General features: G+C 46.3%; 1 protein-coding gene across 1 annotated transcript in view; it reads right to left on the bottom strand.

The window, feature by feature from the left end:
- LOC134341961 (zinc finger protein 850-like) overlaps positions 1-16442 on the bottom strand; it is a 46693-nt gene extending 30251 nt beyond the window's left edge. Inside the window, exons 1-4 of the mRNA XM_063039913.1 lie at positions 16394-16442; positions 14225-14405; positions 9589-9756; positions 233-2178 (exon numbers count right to left, since the gene is read on the bottom strand). Coding sequence (XP_062895983.1) covers positions 233-1770 — 1538 coding nt within the window. The 5' untranslated portion in view covers positions 1771-2178; positions 9589-9756; positions 14225-14405; positions 16394-16442. The remainder of the gene's footprint in view (positions 1-232; positions 2179-9588; positions 9757-14224; positions 14406-16393) is intronic.
- Between the last annotated feature and the right edge of the window lie 2818 nt (positions 16443-19260).

The raw sequence follows: 19260 nt of genomic DNA, 5'->3' as shown, positions 1-19260 counted from the left end.
CATCCACCCAAATGAGATTTCTTAAGCTTGGCCAGGCTGGGGGGGCTATCACCCCCTATATTAAGCTGCTAGCTGAAGTGAAAGTTACATAAGGTTAAATGACTGAGTGAATCGCTTCCCACATTCACAGCAGGTGAACAACCTCTCCACAGTGTGAACTCAATGATGCACATTTGGATTATTTGGTTCAGAGAATCTCTTCTCGAAGTCTGAACAGGTGATCAACCTCTACCCAGTGTGAACTTGCTGGTGTCTCTGTAGTTGAGATGACCAAGTGAATCCCTTCCCACAGTCTGAGCAGGTGAATGGCCTCTCCCCCGTGTGAACTCTCTCATGTACCTTCAGATGAGATGACTGAGTGAATCCCTTCCCACAGTATGAGCAGATGAACGGCCGCTCCCCGGTGTGAACTGACCGGTGAGCTTGCAGGTGGGATGACTGAGTGAATCCTTTCCCACAGTCTGAGCAGGTGAACGGCCTCTCCCCAATGTGAATTCGCTGATGTACCTTCAGTTTAGATGACTCAGTGAATCTCTTCCCACAGTCTGAGCAGGTGAACGGTCTCTCCCCAGTGTGAACTGACCTGTGTACCAGTAGGTAGGATGACCGAGTGAATCCCTTCCCGCAGTCTGAGCAGGTGAACGGTCTCTCCCCAGTGTGAACTGACCTGTGTACCAGTAGGTAGGATGACTGAGTGAATCCCTTCCCGCAGTCTGAGCAGGTGAACGGTCTCTCCCCAGTGTGAACTAACCGGTGTGCTTGTAGGCTAGTTAACCGTCTGAATTCCTTCCCGCAGTCTGAGCAGGTGAATGGCCTCTCCCCAGTGTGAACTGACCTGTGTGCTTGTAGGCTAGTTAACTGTGTGAATCCCTGCCCACAGACTGAGCAGGTGAATGGCCTCTCCCCAGTGTGAACTCGCTGATGTAACTTCAGTTGAGATAACAGAGTGAATCTCTTCCCACAGTCTGAGCAGGTGAACGGCTTCTCTCCAGTGTGAACTCGCTGATGTACCTTCAGTTCAGATGACCGAGTGAATCCCTTCCCACAGTCTGAGCAGGTGAATGGCCTCTCCCCAGTGTGAACTCTCTGATGTACCTTCAGTTGAGATAACCGGGAGAACCCTTTCCCACAGTCTGAGCAGGTGAATGGCCTCTCCCCAGTGTGAACTGACTTGTGTACCAGTAGGCTGGATGACTGAGTGAATCCCTTCCCGCAGTCTAAGCAGGTGAACTGCTTCTCCCCAGTGTGAACTCTCTGATGAACCTTCAGATTAGATGAGCAAGTGAATCCTTTCCCACAGTCTGAACAGGTGAATGGCCTCTCTCCAGTGTGAACTGACTTGTGTACCAGTAAGTTGGATGACTGAGTGAATCCCTTCCCACAGTCTGAGCAGGTGAATGGCCTCTCCCCAGTGTGAACTGACTGGTGAGCTTGTAGGGTTGATGATCGAGTGAATTCCTTCCCACAGTCTGAGCATTTGAACGGCCTCTCTCCAGTGTGAACTCTCTGATGTACCTTCAGATTAGATGAGCAAGTGAATCCTTTCCCACAGTCTAAGCAGGTGAATGGCCTCTCTCCAGCGTGAACTCTCCTATGAACCTTCAGGTGAGATGATGAAGTGAATCCCTTCCCACAGTCTTTGCAGGTGAACGGCCTCTCCCCAGTGTGAACTCTCTGATGAACCTTCAGTTTAGATGAGCAAGTGAATCCCTTCCCACAGTCTGAGCAGGTGAATGGCCTCTGCCCAGTGTGAACTCGCTGGTGAGCCATTAGTTCAGATGATCGAGTGAATCCTTCCCCACAAATTCAGCAGATGACCAGCCTCCGCCCAGTGTGAACTGACTGGTGTGTCCACAGGTGGGAAGACCGACTGAATTCCTTCTCACCCACAGAACAGGTGAATGGCCTTGTCCCAGTGTGAACTTGCTGATGTACCTTCAGCTGAGATGACCGAGTGAATCCATTCCCACTGTCTGAGCAGGTGAACGGCCTCTCCCCTGTGTAAAATGACGGGAATGCCAGTCGGTCTGATGACCAAGTGAATCCCTCCCCACAGTCTGAGCAGGAAGGATGATCGAGTGAATCCCTTGCTCCACTTCTTAAATATTTGGACAGAGACAGCAAAACCGACGTGTTGTGTTCAATTTTCACGTAAACAAATTCCTTGTCATTTTTAACCTGTGAAAAGATTTACAAAATCGATCAATGGGTGTAGGACAACATTTCAGATGAGATCACTTGAGTTGTCAAGGTGTGATCTGGTATCACACTGTTACAGTGAGGTTCAACCCAAGTTACAGAGAGAAATCACCTTCTAACTGGGCACAGTGCTGGTATCTGGAATGACCATCAAATTCTCTGATGCTCTTCCTGTCTCTATAAGAATGGGGCATTTCTGCCGTCTCCAATCTGTGACCTGGCTCAGTTTGACTCTCTCCATTGGTATTATTCCCTGTTCCCACTGAGCTGCATGGGTTCCTGGCCCCACAGTATCTGAAACACTCACACAAATAGCTGGCAGTGTATTACACGCACCCACCACTCTCTGTGTAAAAAACTTGCCCCTGACATCCCCTCGGTATCTATTTACAAGCACCTTAAAACTATGCCCCCTCGTGTTTGTCATTTCAGCCCCGGGAGTAAACCTTTGGCTATGCACATGATCAATGCCCCTAGAAACCATAAGAAAACATAGAACACAACAGCACAGAAACAGGCCTTTCGGCCCTTCTTGGCTGTGCTGTAACATTTCCTGCCTAGTCCCACTGACCTGCACACGGACTATATCCGTCCATACACCTCTCATCCATGTACCTGTCCAATTTATTCTTAAATGTTAATAAAGAATCCGCATTTACCACCTCGTCTGGCAGCTCATTCCATACTCCCACCACTCTCTGTGTGAAGAAGCCCCCCCAATGTTCCCTTTAAACTTTTCCCCCCTCACCCTTAACCCCTGTCCTCTGTTTTTTTTTTCTCCCCTTGCCTCTGTGGAGAAAGCCTGCTTGCATTCAAGTCCAAACTTATTCAACCTCTCTCTGTAACTGAGTTTCTCAAATCCCGGCAACATCCTTGTACACCTTCTCTGCACTCTTTCAACCTTATTAATATCCTTCCTGTAATTTGGTGACAAAAAATGAACACAATACTCCAGATTCGGCCTCACCAATGCCTTATACAACCTCACCATAACATTCCAGCTCTTGTACTCAATACTTTGATAAATAAAGGCCAATGTACCAAAAGCTCTCTTTACAATCCTATCTACCTGTGACGCCACTTTTAGGGAATTTTGTATCTGTATTCCCAGATCCCTCTGTTCTACTGCACTCCTCAGTGCCTTACCATTTACCCTGTATGTACCCCTCATCATTTTACAGACCTAAAAAAGGCACTAAGCATAAACAAGGAAATCATACATTGCTTTGGGGATTTGTAAGGAGTATACAAAATTATGAGGGTATAGATAGAGCGAATGCAAACAGGCTTTTTCCACTGAGGCTAGGGGAGAAAAAAAAACAGAGGACATGGGTTGAGGGTGAAGGGGGAAAAGTTTAAAGGGAACATTAGTGGGGGCTTCTTCACACAGAGAGTGGTGGGAGTGTGGAATGAGCTGCCAGACGAAGTGGTAAATGCGGGCTCACCTTTAACATTTAAGAAAAACTTGGACAGGTACATGGACGAGAGGTGTATGGAGGGATATGGTCAGGGTAAAGGTAAGTGGGACTAGGCAGAAAAATGATTCAGCACAGCAAAGAAGGGCCAAAAGGCCTGTTTCTGTACTGTAATGTTCTATTGTGTGATGGTTACAAGCTGCAGCTGGATGCACATCTTGTAGGTGAGGGCATCAAGGACACTGGAGGTCTCCCCACCCTCCCACCAATGTCCCCTCTAATTTGTAATTACCAGTGTGCACATAAATCTTGTATTGTGCATTTTTTTTTTACCCAGTGACAACGTGTGCACAGTGAATTTTATATAGAGAGGTATTCATTATAACCTTGCAAATCACTGTCAGTGAGAACTTTGATCTCCCCTGGCTTCGATCGAGTTCATCTGCACTCTCACACAACCTATGTAGCAGTCCTGTAATGGGAAATGAAGGATTTTCTCACCAGAGCTTTTGCACATTGTCCATATGTGATTTGCTTGCTAAATTACGCTTTAAAAAGTCAGATTTCCAGATATCACTCCACTTCTTCCCACTTGTAAATTCTCCAGCAACTTTTGCATGGCCACAATACACACAGGTAACACCAGTTTCTATATTGGACATAAATATTTCCCCTGAACCCTCATGAGGAATTGAGGATATATATAAAACATTATTTTGAACCTGTGTAACCTCGGGTTAAAAGAATAATTGGGACTGAATAGGAATTTTTGAACTGAAGTAAACTCTGTCATCAGCAGTTAGCAAAGACAGGTTCATTGCCAGTTCTCTGTGGCTTGCAGAGAGACACACTGAGAGCTGATAACATTATACATTGTACCCTGGTTAGTTGATACATTATACCTTGTACCCTCGTTTGAGTAAAGAGAGGAGGACTCATCAATAAGGACAGGAATCAACATCTGTCTGTAATTAAATCAGAGCCTTGCAAAGGGATTAACTGATAAGGACTGGACAGTACATCTGTCTGTAATTAAAACCTTGATTTAGCGAACACTCTTATTTAAGTAATTAAGTTTTGCACCAACAGACTTGGTGGGCGTACCAGTTCAAATAACATCTTGCAATAGTAATGTATGGGACTTACTGTGTATAAATATACGGCTGTAACCTGACTAAGTCAGTCCGCTTGTCAGATGGTGGCAGTGCTTACGTGCCTTCCCTTTGACAACTGGGTCTCAAACTCCTGCAGGAGAATGCGCTATAAACTGTGGAGATGATAAGAAGCTGGTCTCCCAAGTTTTATTCAGATACAACTTGAACATTTGGCGTCACGAACAGGATCCCAATATAGGGAGTGCCAAGCAGACTGTGGTGGGATATTACCTCATGAGAACAAGCAGTAAATTTGATATGGAAAAAGAACTGTGGAAAGAAGTGGAAATTGTTGAAAAGGGAATGGAAGGAAAAGGCAGATGTAAAGTAGAGCAGTATATTATGAGCAAGTTGGAGGAATAATGCATGTGACAAAGGGATAGAGGTATGTACTGCAGAAGGAACACCAAAGGTTGGGAGACGCTAAAAGCGGAGCATGAATGGGTGGATGGGCATCAAAAATGAGAGCAGGAAAAACAACGTAAGCAAACCAAGGCTGGCCTAGATAGGAGAGAAGGGCAGGAACATCAGTCTAAAGTTCCAACTGATAGGGAAACAAGGGATCCCGAACCCATGTCTGGCGTACCGACCCTGTTTGAGGATAGTGGCCATGATGAGGAGTGGGCACCCACTGTACCCCTCCACCTTACCAGAGGCCAAGTTCACCCAGTGCCCCTGAACCCCAATCCTCCCAGTACTCAGATACGGTGGCCGCTCGGGTCAAACAGCGGCGGCAGGGAAGGGGAGGCTCTATACTCTGAGATCCAGAAAGGAAATACAGTGGGAAGAATCCAATAAAACCCCAGAGCTAATGGCTCCACTAAGACTATTGCCCACCCAAATGCTGCCCAATCCACAAGCAGGAGGAGGGACAGCCCTCAGTGATTCCTGTGTTTGCACCCTGGAAGCCTCAAGCAATGATAATGATCATGAATCAGGCCCCAGATAGAAAAGAAAAACCAGCACAGTTTGCTCAGTATGTCAGCAGTACTATACAAATGTTTAATGCAACCCCGCAAGATTTATTCAGTCTCTGCCGCATGTTAAGGCAGAATTGAGATGCCAAACCTATCAAGAGTTACAAGCGGGAAACTATAATGAGAATGAACAGACAGACCAGATTATTCAAGCCTCGGAAAGGGCTCTCCAACAACCTGGAAACATCACTAAAGTACTTGAATGCAAACCTAAGCCTGGGGAATCAGGACCAGACTACTGGGAGCAATGTGTGGCCTGCTACGGCAAGTTCACAGGAGACCAAGCCTTTAATGATGGGAATCCATCCTCCCCCAGTTTAATGCCTACTGCTCCAATGCTTACCAACTAAGTTAGCCAACATGATTGGAACAAATAATATGGATTGGCCTGACAATGTAATATTGCAAGTTGCTGGAATTCCAATTCCATTTATGATTGATATGGGGGCAATCACAACCACTCTCAATCAGGAAATCAGGAATGAAAAGGGATTCCAGCTATGAGACAGTACAATCACTCTGTCTGGGTTCGAAGGCAAGGAACGTACATATTCACATACCCAACCACTGCAGGTGGAACTGCAGGGGGACCCAGTGTGAGGTTTCATTTACAGCCACCACCAGTCTGGGGTGTAACCTAGCAGGGAGAGACTTGCTCTGTCCGTTGGAAGTCAAGATTCTATGCACAGACAAGGGTGTCACCCTGGGGCTAGTGAACAACTGGCAGCTTCCTCAGTTACCGACCCCCCAGTGGTGGGCACTTAATCTGGACTCCACTGCATTTGAACCCCCACTGCCAGCGGTCGACCCTCATGTGACTCTGTGCTATGACCCTCAGGGGTGCTCAACTGAGGAAAGCCAATATTATGCACCTCTCGAGGGACAGAAGTTCCTAGTCACGGTGACTGGAAAGGTTAAAGGAAGGGAGGCCAGTATATTACTGGCTGAAGTTCTGGATTTCCTTTGGCAACAGACAGGACTGGTGGTTCCCCATACCACCGTCAGGGTTTGCCCTGGGTTCAAGCAAACAGCCTAGGATTCATTGCCTACACCCTGATGAAACAAGCCTCCAACGCTAAGGGAAATTGGCAAGATTTGCCCACCGGCCATCTCCGATACTGGAAGGACTCTGAGGTGAAGATGGTACATTTAGTACGACATTCTTTTAATATTGACTGAACCCAAGACGCTGTACCCCACCTCTGAGCAATTTCAGGCCATGAAATTGGCCGCACCAACTGCCCCGCTGTCCAGATCACCGTGAAAGAAGGACAGACTCTCCCATCCATTTTGCAATACCCCCTCAAGCCCAAGGCAACATTTTATGAGGAAGGAAGCTCTTTTGTGGATCCAGCAGGAAAACAATATTCTGGCTATGCAATAGTGACGGACAGTGAAATAGTTGAGCAGGCCTCTTTTGAAGCAGCTGTCTCCGTCCAGAAGGTTGAGCTGTTTGCTCTGACTCGTGCCTGTATCCTAGCAACAGACTAAAGTGCGAACGTTTACACAGACATAGTTGAGCAGGCCTCTTTTGAGTCAGCTGTCTCCGCTCAGAAAGCTGAGCTGCTTCCTGACTCGTGCCTGTATCCTAGCAACAGACAAGATTGTGAACATTTACACAGATCCCCATTATGCATTTGGAGTTCCGCATGACTGCTGGGCTCTCTGGGAACATCGGGGATTCCTAACTTCTTTTGGCCACCCCATTAGTAATGCCACCTTTGTAAACGACTTACTCACCGCTCTATGGCTACCTCGAGTTTTGGCCATTATTAAATGTGCAGCCCACACCCGCATGTCCAACCGGGTCACTAAAGGCAATGCTTTAGCAGAAAAGACAGCAAAAAGTGCGTCACAATCCTCAGTAGTTGTAGTCCCCTCAGGTTCCCGTCAAACAACCCTCCGTGACTGAAGCAGAATGGGTTTGCCAGACATGCGGGAGGTACGTACTTTTCAGGGGGGCGCCTCTGAGGAGGAGCACAAACTGTGGTCCCAGATGGGGTGTCAGAAAGACCCCAACCCAGGTTTTTGGATCACCCCAGTGGGACAGGTTTGAGTTCCTACACAGTTTTTACCAATATTGGTTGATTATATACATGATTATAGACACCTGGGAAAGGAGGGAATGGTTGGTAACCTGTACCCTGCAAACCAAGTACGACTCCCTTAACAGGTGAACCTTCTTTGTGTCTAAAAGTTGATTTTATTGAATTGCCTAGAGTACAATGCTACAGATACTGCTTAGTTATTATAGATGCGTTTAGTAGCTGGACTGAAGCTATTCCAACTACCAATAATACTGCTTTGACTGTTGTGAAGGTATTATTACGGGAAATAATTCACAGGTACGGCCTGCCAAAGATGCTAAGCTCTGACAATGGCCCACACTTTGTGGTGAAAGTAAATGATGGGGTATGTAACGAACTAGCTATGAAACGAACTAGCTATGAAGCGACAATTCCACTGTGTACACCACCCACGGGCCACTGGCATAGTGGAGAGAGCCAGTGGCACTCTGAAGAGTAAATTGGCCAAACTAACGGTGGAGACTGGACTCACTTGGTTGAAGGTCCTACCGTTAGCCCTATTCCACACGAAGGTTAACCCACAGGGGAAAACAGGGTTGTCACCAGCTGAAATCATTTATGGATGGCCCATGAGGACACCCTGGGGACCAAGACCTTGTGTACCATTGCTCCCAGAAAGTCTACCAGCAAAATTAGATATGCATACCCTAGGGGAAGAGATGGGGAAATATATATGCAAACTAACCAAAATTCTCCAAGCATTACATTCACAGCTATGACATGCTTACAAGGAAGAGAACTACCCCCCAGAGAGGAGTGACTATCCCACCATAGAACCTGGGAATTTTGTCCTGATTAAGAACTGGGATCGAGGGAATCTCGGACCTCAGTGGAGAGGACCATATCAGGTGTTACTGACCACTCTCACAGCTGTGAAACTGAAGGGGCAATCTCGATGGATACATCGAACAGACTACAAATGTGTTACTGAAGGAAATGAGTAGAAGGATTCTCTCGGACTAAAGGAAAATGTGTTGGCTGATAGTGGTGTTCTGTGGTTCTCTGGTGTTTAGGTCTTTGAGAGGGCTCACTGATAAGGCAATGCTGTACTCAGTTGCTTTCTCTGTAAAAAATTACTGCTTTGTTGATCATGTAATGATCAAAAGGAGGGAATGATAAATTATGTAAAAGGGTTAACACATCGTTAAACAATAGCAGTCTGTTTTTCTGAAAGAAACTGCTGATGATCAACAGATGTGCTAAGCCATGCTGAGCCATATTTCTTCTTGAGGGTAGCTAGCTAGGGTTTCAGGATGCTTATCTCATTGTGCACTCATGCGTAGAGATAGGACAGCTTCAGTCTGTTCTGTGTGTATAAGCCATTATGACTATTTTGTAATTTGTCTTTTGGGGCTGTCATGTAGTAAGTAACTTTGGCTCCAGCCTGTCTTGTGTAGGGGGGGGGGGTGGTATCTGGACGGATATATCTGTGGTGTAGGGGGAATTGTTAGTCAGTTAGTGGATTCGGCAGGAACAGTCATATACTGAGTAAGGCCCGGGTGCTTGGAATAAAGAGTTTGTACTTCTACGGTCTCTGAGTGATTTTATCCGGATTCGACTTCCACAGAATGGGAGTGGTTTTAAAGGGCTGGGCTGCTGGAAGCACATCACCAGACCTGGAGTGATTGCAACTGGGTCTGAAAGAGGCATAACTGGTTCTTCTGGGCACATTCAGTCTCACTCCAACTATTTCCTACCATCCTTTGTACAGGTATGCAATGTCTAAAGGACCAGTGTTTGAGTAAATGAGACTCACCAAACTTTCTCCTGACTGAATCACTGGAATCTCCGAGTCAGAAGGGTTCTCTCCAGCTGATGCTCTCAATCCTCGGGCTGGTTCACTTGTTGCTGTTCCCTCGTCTTCAGTCGTGGTTTGCTTCCAGTTGGGGTTTTTCTTCCAATAAATCTCTCACCGCAGGTCTAACTTTAACATGAAAGATAATCAAGCCCATTAACTATGAAAAGGAGAACCAAACATTTCTGCTTAATTTTACTAAGAACAAAACTCACTGAAATTTAAACGTTGACAGCAGATATACAGAAATGATCCCAGTGATGGGAGGAGAAGATGGCAACGCGATGCAGTGCGTGGCCGTTCCAAATGAATATCGTATGTGATAACTAGGGGGGCCGTGCACAATCCGGATCTGATGGAGACAGCCGTGAGAAGCACGGAGGAACACCTGGAGTAACATCTGAAATGCCCGCTTCACTGCTGCTCCTACTGTGCGACCGAGAATCTCCAGAGGGAAGGCCCCAAATCCTTGGCTTTTCCTATTGCTGGGGCCGAGGTCGAAATGCCCGGCAGAGATGGCACTCGGTGCTCATTGTCGGAGAGCTGGTCGGAGGCTCGGAGTTTTCGGACGGACTTGTAGTCGGACTGTGGTCGGGTGCTTCCAGGATGCTGCATCGGCAAGTTTGCAGTGCTGGAGGTTCACCGTCTGCGTGAGATGATGGGACTTGCGAGAGACTTTTAGACTTTTACCGTGCCATGGTCTGTTCTTATCAAATTATGGAATTGCTTTGCACTGTTGTAACTATATGTTATAATTATGTGGTTTTTGTTCGTTTTTAAGTCGATTTGTCATGTGTTTCTGTGATATCAATCTGGAAAAACATTGTATCATTTCTTAAAGCATGCATTACTAAATGACAATAAATCTAATGATAATCTAATCTAATCTTTTCTTGTCCCTCACACATCACAAAAAGGAGGCATCATTCAGTCACGGTAAGACATAAGTCACAGGAACAGAATTAGGTGATTTGATCCATCTGGACTGCCTCACCACTCAACCATGGCTGCTTTTTATTCCAACACCATATTCCTGCCTTCCTCCTGTAACACTGAAGTTACTTAGCAATCATGAATATATTAATCACTGTCATAAATATACCCAAATGGCAGCCTCAACCAACCTCTGCGGCAACAAATTCCACAGATCAGACATCTTTTGGCCAAAATATTTTTCTCATGTCAGTTTTAAAGGGAAGCATCTTTATTCTGAGACTGTGCTGTCAGATCACAGACTCTCCGTCTAATGGAAACATCCTCTCCATGTCCACTGTATCCAGGCTTTCCAGCATTCGGGAGCTTTACTTAACCACACATCACCCCACAACCACCACCGACCCTCTGAACTCCATCAAGCACAGGTCCAGAACCATCAAATGCTCCTCATACATAAAGCCCATCATTCTTGAGATTATTCTTGTAAACCTCATTAGCAACAACTCTACTGAACACATTTCCAGGAATAACAGACAAATTGGTACCAGGATAATTTACAGTGAAAAGTTGTGCTTTCTTTACTGTTCTACTATCACAGAACAAGCCATTTCCATTCCCAGGTTAAAACAGGTCCGTTTCAGGAAATATAAACCATTCCAGGGTGAATGTAATAAAAAGAAACTGGAATTACCAGAAACGTTCAGCAGGTTAGGAACAGCTGTGGGGAGAGGAACAAACTTTACAATTCAGGTTAATAACGTTTTGTCAGAATGACTTCAAACATTTTCAGTTTTTAGTGCAGATCGCCAGCAACTTGAGTTTCTGTTTGATTTCCACTGCCTGACAGACAGATGACAGTGGGGGGTTGGTGGGGGGGGGATTTCCAAACACAGTTTGAACACTGAACCCCGGGTCTATTTCTACTGGTGCCAACACAGAGCAGCCTCTCTCTGCGAGGGTGGAATGGGGACCCATCCTCTCCTCAGATTAATAGTCACTGCTTCCACAGGAACTGTGGTAAATTGGATTAGACATTGAGGTGGTAAATTGGATTAGACATTGGCTCAATGGAAGAAGCCAAAGAGTGGTAGTAGAGAATTGCTTCTCCGAGTGGAGGCCTGTGACTAGTGGTGTGCCCCAGGGATCAGTGCTGGGTCCATTGTTATTTGTCATCTATATCAATGATCTGGATGATAATGTGGTAAATTGGATCAGCCAGTTTGCTGATGATACAAAGATTGGAGGTGTAGTAGACAGTGAGGAAGGTTTTCAGAGCCTGCAGAGGGACTTGGACCAGCTGGAAAAATGGGCTGAAAAATGGCAGATGGAGTTTAATACTGACAAGTGCGAGGTATTGCACGTTGGAAGGACAAACCAACGTAGAACATACGGGGTTAATGGTAAGGCACTGAGGAGTGCAGTGCAACAGAGGGATCTGGGAATACAGATACAAAATTCCCTAAAAGTGTCGTCACAGGTAGATAGGGTCGTAAAGAGAGCTTTTGGTACATTGGCCTTTATTAATCAAAGTATTGAGTATAAGAGCTGGAATGTTATGATGAGGTTGCATAAGGCATTGGTAAAGCCAAATCTGGAGTATTGTGTTCAGTTTCAGTCACCAAATTACAGGAAGGATATTAATAAGGTTGAAAGAGTGCAGAGAAGGTTTACAAGGATGTTGCCAGGACTTGAGAAACTCGGTTGCAGAGAAAGGTTGAATAGGTTAGGACTTTATTCCCTGGAGCGTAGAAGAATGAGGGGAGATTTGATAGAGGTACATAAAATTATGATGGGTATAGATAGAGTGAATGCAAGCAGGCCTTTTCACTGAGGCAGGGGGAGAAAAAAACCAGAGGACATGGGTTAAGGGTGAGGGGGGAAAAGTTTAAAGGGAACATTAGGGGGGGCTTCTTCACAGAAAGAGAGTATGGAAGTGGGAGTATGGAATGAGCTGCTAGACAAGGTGGTAAATGCAGGTTCTTTTTTTAACATTTAAGAATAAATTGGACAGATACATGGATGGGAGGTGTATGGAGGGATATGGTTCGCGTGCAGGTCAGTGGGACTAGGCAGAAAATGGTTCGGCACAGCCAAGAAGGGCCAAAAGGCCTGTTTCTGTGTTGTAGTTTCTATGGTTCTATGGTTTAACTCCGGAGACAAACATCTGATCCCAGAACAGAAATACTCACTCAACACCTCATAAATCTGGGCAGCTTAATCCCCGGGTCCATTTCACATGGAATGAAAACTGTGATATCCCAGGACCCAACCTCAAAGAGTCACAGAGCTGAATCTGCCGCTCACCAACCCTGAGAGTCTCACACAACATCCCCATGTCTCAGACTGGGTACTGCAATCTGGGATTTCCCCACAACCAATGTCCAGCTGCTCGAAATTTCTGCTTCATTGCAGAAGGACGACCATCCAGCCCCATCTGTAGAAGCACTAACCAAAGTCAAAACCGAAACAGTGACAGTTCCATATGCCTGGAATGTGGATCACAGGACTCCCCCAGTACTCTTTGCTGACAGGAAAATGCTGCAGTGTGTCAGCCAGTCACAGTTCAAAAACCAGCACCTCCACACCAATGCACAACACAACTGGTACCTGATGACCCTCTGGCATTCCAGCTAACAAAAACTGATTCTGGAAATAACTCAGCGAGGCCAAAGGTGCAAAAGAACACTTCACAATGCAGACAAAGGTTAGAGGAAAGATTGCTGATATGTAACATTGAGGTAGTGGGACACAGGGTGGACCGAGGTTGACCCAGATGGTTGATACACATCACTGAATAGGGGGTGGGGGGTGAGGAGACTGGACAGAGGTGGAACAAGATGGGTAGGGATGAGCAGATGGAACCAGGTGGGAGAAGGTATCAATGACAATCACTGATGGTCCTCCAGCTATACACAGATACTGAATAAACAGTACATACTACTGTATGAAAGATACTAAAATGACAAAGTTAGAACAAACAATAAGAACTTTGACATATGCCCTTTGACCCTCACCGAAGTTTTATCAACACACCATAGAAAGTTTCCCATCTGGATACTTCACGCTTTTGTATGGTAACTACTCTGCCCGTGACTGCAAGGAAATGCAGAGACCTTTGGATACAGATCAGCACATCACAGAAACCATTCTCCCCCCTAGACTTCCCAGTCCCTTGGTAAAGCAGGCAGTGAAATCAAAGATCCCAACAACCTGGGACGGTCTCCCTTCTCACCCAACCCAATCAGGTAGAAGACACAGCAGCCATAAAGCTCAAATGTGAGAAGCCTCAGGAAGCGAGGCGAGTTGGGGGAAGTTAACGGGACTCAGTGGGCAACATCAGATTTCCCCAACACAACGTGGAGGAGACATCACCACCCATCTGGGGACTGTGAGCACTCACCGCGTGACCTTGTGTCACAAAGCAGAGGGCGGGGCAGATTGGCAGTAAACAGCCTACATGACCTGTCGGTGAGTCTCCCATTTCAATTCTGCGGAAATAGACAGCCTGGGCTCCCGGTTTGGATCGTTGAATGCAGATTACGTTAAGTCTACACATTTTTTCGAGCCCAGATAACTGGGTACTAAATGAGTAACTGGCCCTCAGTTCGGGGCTGACGGCCAACATCAGATCTCCCCGCTCGGGATCGGTCTCAATACTCACCGATGGGAAAACTGATATCTTCGGCCTGCGGACAGTGATCCCAACCCCCAGCTCCCCGACCCAGGAGGCGAGGATCCTTTCCCGATGCCACAGAAGATCCGCTTCAGCACTGAGCGGAAAGGAAAACACCGCCCACCTGGAGACTGTGAGCATGCGCGAAGTGACTGTTACTCTGGCACCTCTGTAAAAAAAATAAAGTCAAAATTAACAAGCGGGGAATTTAACAGCGACCGCATATTAAATAGAGGGAACTTTACGGAAGCACGGTTTGGGGAGAGGGGTGTTGGCTGTTGGGGAAAATACCTCTAATAACATTGGGATATTTGATCGTGTTTTGTGAAATCCAGGTGCTGTGACTGTTTATTTAGGTATTTGTGAAATTCCTCCTCGCTCGACCCGTTGTCCCAGGAAGCTGGGAAATACCTGTACACAAGTGTAAGCATTTTTCCGCTCTTTCCAATGGGTGCCATTGGATTCCAGGAAGGAGCTATATTGAGCAAGGAATGAACTTTGAAACCTAAGTTTAAAAGTTGAAAATAATGAAAGAAAAATTCACTGCTCGCTTATCTTCGACCTGATTTTGATGAAATATCCAAGGTAATCATCCAAAATCCTCTTCTACACCCGGATAAATTTATTTTTTTTCACAAACCAAATGTAAAAAAAAAATTTCTGGGCTATAAGCTAGTTTTACATCATTTTGACTATCATTAATAGCGGATCAACCCCTTGGCCGAGCTCCACCAACTGTAGTTGATTGGAAAGAGGCTGTTTTTCTCTTCGTGTTGATAGGAAAAAGAATAACTTAGTGAGGCAATGAATGAGACGAAACGCATTTCTAAACCTCCCAAATGGTTGCTCTCCTCCCGTTAACATTTTTCACTTCCAAACTATGATATTTTCTATTCATATAGATTTGATAATACTTTATATAAAGATTCAAGCTTCTTTAACTCTTTATATATTTAAAGACTAAACAGAAGCTGGATTGTTCTAACCATGTAATACCCGATGTGTGAGGATACTGTCAGTATCGACACTCACAGATACACTTCCTGTCCAAACATTTCTGCGAGAGAAATAGTACGAGGCAGAGATGCCAACCTGCCGCTTTCGATACTAATATTCAGCAATATTCATGGCTTTAGCAACAGTTCATTAGACGTTCTTTTTTTATACTTGATTACTTGGTTCCAATGTAGGTATCTGAAAGTGTAAAAAGCTTATATGCTTTATTTCTGTTATTTTTATACCTGCTTAGGAATACTGCTAAGCGCTGTGGGCCCTGCTGTCTGCTCTGACTCAGTCATATTAGTAAGGCTACATCTGTGGTGGTCCGTGTATTACTCGCTAATACAAAGTAAATTTTTGTCATTAACAACCCTGTGGCTTCTAAGCAAACAACGTTACTTTACTTGCCTGATAATTATATTTTATGATAATTAGTGAGTACAACTGTGCAATACTTTGTCATATTATTAAATTAAGTATTACATGTTATATTGTACCAGTTATGCACTGAAATGTCCTGATAGGCTATAAGTTTGTTAATGTCTTAACTATCACTATATTTCTGTGGAGCTCTGGAATTCATATATTTCTTTCATCTTGGTTAAGTGCTTGACATTATAAGAAGCCCTATTCATATGCATATATATATGTGTGTGAGTGTGTGTGTGTGTGTGTGTGTGTATATGAGTGAGAGACAGACATGAGTGAGAGAGAGACAGACATTATATATGTCACACCCAATTTGTGTACCTGCTCAGTGGACAAGGAAGTTACCCAGTACATGAAATGAACAAGTACACACATTGAGTGTGACATACCAGGGGTGATTGATAGGTTCGTGGCTTAAGGTGGAAGGAGTCAATTTTAGAAAACCTGTCAATTTTCAATTATCTGAAACAGAAATACACAAAAGTTATTAACTTCAAACTTTCTGCATGATCACTCACAGAGTGGAACTACACGTACATGTAACGAGAGCTGTAAACTTCAGGCCTTCTAACTTAGGCCATGAACTTATCAACCACCCCTCGTTCAGCTCCAACACGTAAAAAACTGGCACTGCACCCCTGCTCCAGCCGTCAGACAGATCTCGGGCCTGGGACTTTCCGAATTTAAGCGGCCCAGATTCACACAAACTCGGGTATGTTTCTCACTCACCGCCGCCCCGAATCGGAGAACCACCGACGGCAGCTGCATTCGGCACCGCGCATGCGTTTAGCAGGAGGTTCGCTGCAGGGCCACCGGTGGCCGGAGGACCACGCAGCGCCACCAGTTGCCGGAGGTCCACGCAGCGCCACCAGTGCCCGGAGGACCACGCAGCGCCACCAGTGACCGGAGGTCCATGCAGCGCCGCAAGTAGCCGGTGGCCCATGCAGCGCCGCCAGTGCCCGGAGGCCGGAACGACAACGGAGAGGAAAATCAGAAACACGACGAAGTCTGCAGACGCTGGAAATCCAAAGCAACACAAACAAAATGCTGACGGAACTCAGCAGCCCGGGCAGCAACTATCGAAAAGAGTCAACAGTCGACGTTTCCAGTTGAACCCTCCTTCAGGACTGAGATGAAATGGGGGAAATATTTGAATAAAATCGGGTCGGGCGAGGAAATGTCTCGCTGGAAGGTGATAGGTGAAGTCAGGTAGGTAGGAAAGCTGAAGAGCTGGAGAAAATAGAATCTAATAGGAGAGGAGAGTGGAGAATAGGAGAAAGGGATGGAGCAGTGGACCCAGAGAGAAGTGATCAGCAGGTGAGAGGATGTGAAAAGTCAGAGAGGAAGAGAGGGAGTGGGAGGGAGGGGTGAGGGGGAGATTTGGTCACTGGGAAGATAAATCGATATTCATACCATCAGGTGAGGGGGCGGGGGTACTCAGACGGAATATAAGGTGCTGATCCTGGAGCCTGAGGGCGGCCTCCTCTTGAAAATGTTTGAACACCGGAAAGTCCCGCTCGGTGCGGATAGTTCAAAGGTTAATTTATTATCAAAGCAGGTATTTATGAACAACTCAGTTTTAATTCTCCTCCACAGGGTCATGAAAACAAAGAAAGAACATGAAAGTCGTTCAGAGAGAAAAATCAAACTCCCACCCCCCCCCCCACATCAAAAAGAACGGCATCCCGATCATCAACCCCCAAAACCCACCCCACCCGCACAAAAGGGAACAATAACATCGACCCCCCAAAAAAAAACAGCCCTACCCCGCACAACTGCGGAGGATCTGGTGTCACCAGTGTAGAGGCGGCCGCATCGGGAGCAGCGGACACAACGGGCGACCCCGGAAGATTCACAGGTGAAGTGTCGCCTCACCTGGAAGGATGTTTGGACAACGGAGAGAGTTCGGCCGTCCGGCCCTTTCACTGTGACCCCCCGAACTCCACATCAAATCCGTCCACACGAATCTGGGTGAACTTTAATGACCAATAAATATAATTCCTCTCAGTGATCAGCTGTCTGAGTGATCCCCTGACTCTGAGAGGAAGGGGTTTCTCTGGTCCACATTGTCAGGGTGTTGAGTTTACCAGGAGACAGAGACTGCAGGGACGGGAGGTTTTCTGTTGACTAATACACTGTGTGTGGACCCCGCTGGCAATTCTGGTGTTGTGACCCGAATCGAGACAAACACCACGCTGCCCACTCCACCAACAACACGGCACAGCCGGACACATAACAGGGGACTTTACATCTCACAACACTGGATTCAGTGATGAAACCCGGGATTAATGTTGTTGTCCCACTGAAATCATCAGAAACGTCCATTCAGGTGTTTTTAAATACCAGCGCTCCCCCACTGGTGACGTCACACAGGTGCACGCACGCACCTGACGTCACACATGGGCTCCCCAGACCGGGATCTGCCCTCACGTGCGCCGTGTCTTACGTCACCCGCGCGCTGGAGAGCTCGAGCTTTATCGGTTTAACGGCTGGGCTACTAATCACGTGACCTGCACCTCCCCCACCGCTGTCAACAGAGGATTCAGGCGCCGCGCTATTCCCATTGGTGCGAAGCGATGTCAATCACTGGTTACAACCAATAGCGGAGGCGGACCAGCCGAGAGGGCGTTACCCCGCTCCGGCGTCGCTCTCTCCGTCAAAGCGGAACAAATCCCAAAGTAAATGTCCGCTTTCTGATTTATTTCCATTTCCCTCCGAGGGAACAAAATCTTCTACATCAGCTGTTGAGAAAATCACCTTTGTTCTACCCCCATGTGAGATGAAGAGAGGTGAGTTACACCCAAGGTGCGGGACACGGGAAACTGGGTGAGAGTCGGGAAGGGGAATGAGGTGAAATGGCCATCGCAGAGTAATCTTGTGTCCGTCCCACACAACAACAGGTGGGTCCACTTTAGAAACTGTTGGGGGGATCACTGACAGAGGAAAGTCAAAGGGGTGAGAGGGGATTCGTTAGTGAGGGGAACAGAACAAGAGGGGACTAATATCCCAGTGGTGAGGCTCGCTAGTGCTAGTGTGGGGAGAGGGTGATGTGGTTAAAATAAGTTGTAGGGGGAATGGGAGCCAGACTGACAGAACAGATAGTGGGGAGGGTGAATTGTATTGAATTGACTTTATTACATACATCCTTCATATACATGAGGAGTAGAAATCTTTACGTTATGTCTCCATCTAAATGTGCAATGTGTAATTTATAGTCATTTATAATAAATAGTTTGTACACAGGACAGTCAATATAACATAGAAATGCAATTGTATCAGCATGAATTAATCAGTCTGATGGCCTGGTGGAAGATGATGTCCCGGAGCCTGTTGGTCCTTTTGCTGTGGTACCGTTTCCTGGATGGGAGCAGCAGGAACAGTTTGTGGTTGTGGTGAATTGGGTCCCCAATATCCTTCGGGCTCTTTTTACACACCTGTCTCGGTAAATGTCCTGAATAGTGGGAAGTTCACATCTACAGATGCGCTGGGCTGTCCACACCACTCTCTGCAGGTTCCTGTGATTAAGGGAAGTACAGTTCCCATACCAGGCAGTGATGCAGCCAGTCAGGATGCTCTCAATTGTGTCCCTGTAGAAA

Source organism: Mobula hypostoma, unplaced genomic scaffold (genome assembly GCF_963921235.1).
Source record: "Mobula hypostoma unplaced genomic scaffold, sMobHyp1.1 scaffold_42, whole genome shotgun sequence".
In the NCBI taxonomy this organism is placed as follows: domain Eukaryota; kingdom Metazoa; phylum Chordata; class Chondrichthyes; order Myliobatiformes; family Myliobatidae; genus Mobula; species Mobula hypostoma.
Note: the sequence above shows the minus strand (reverse complement) of the source record. Positions and strands in the feature narration are given on the sequence as shown.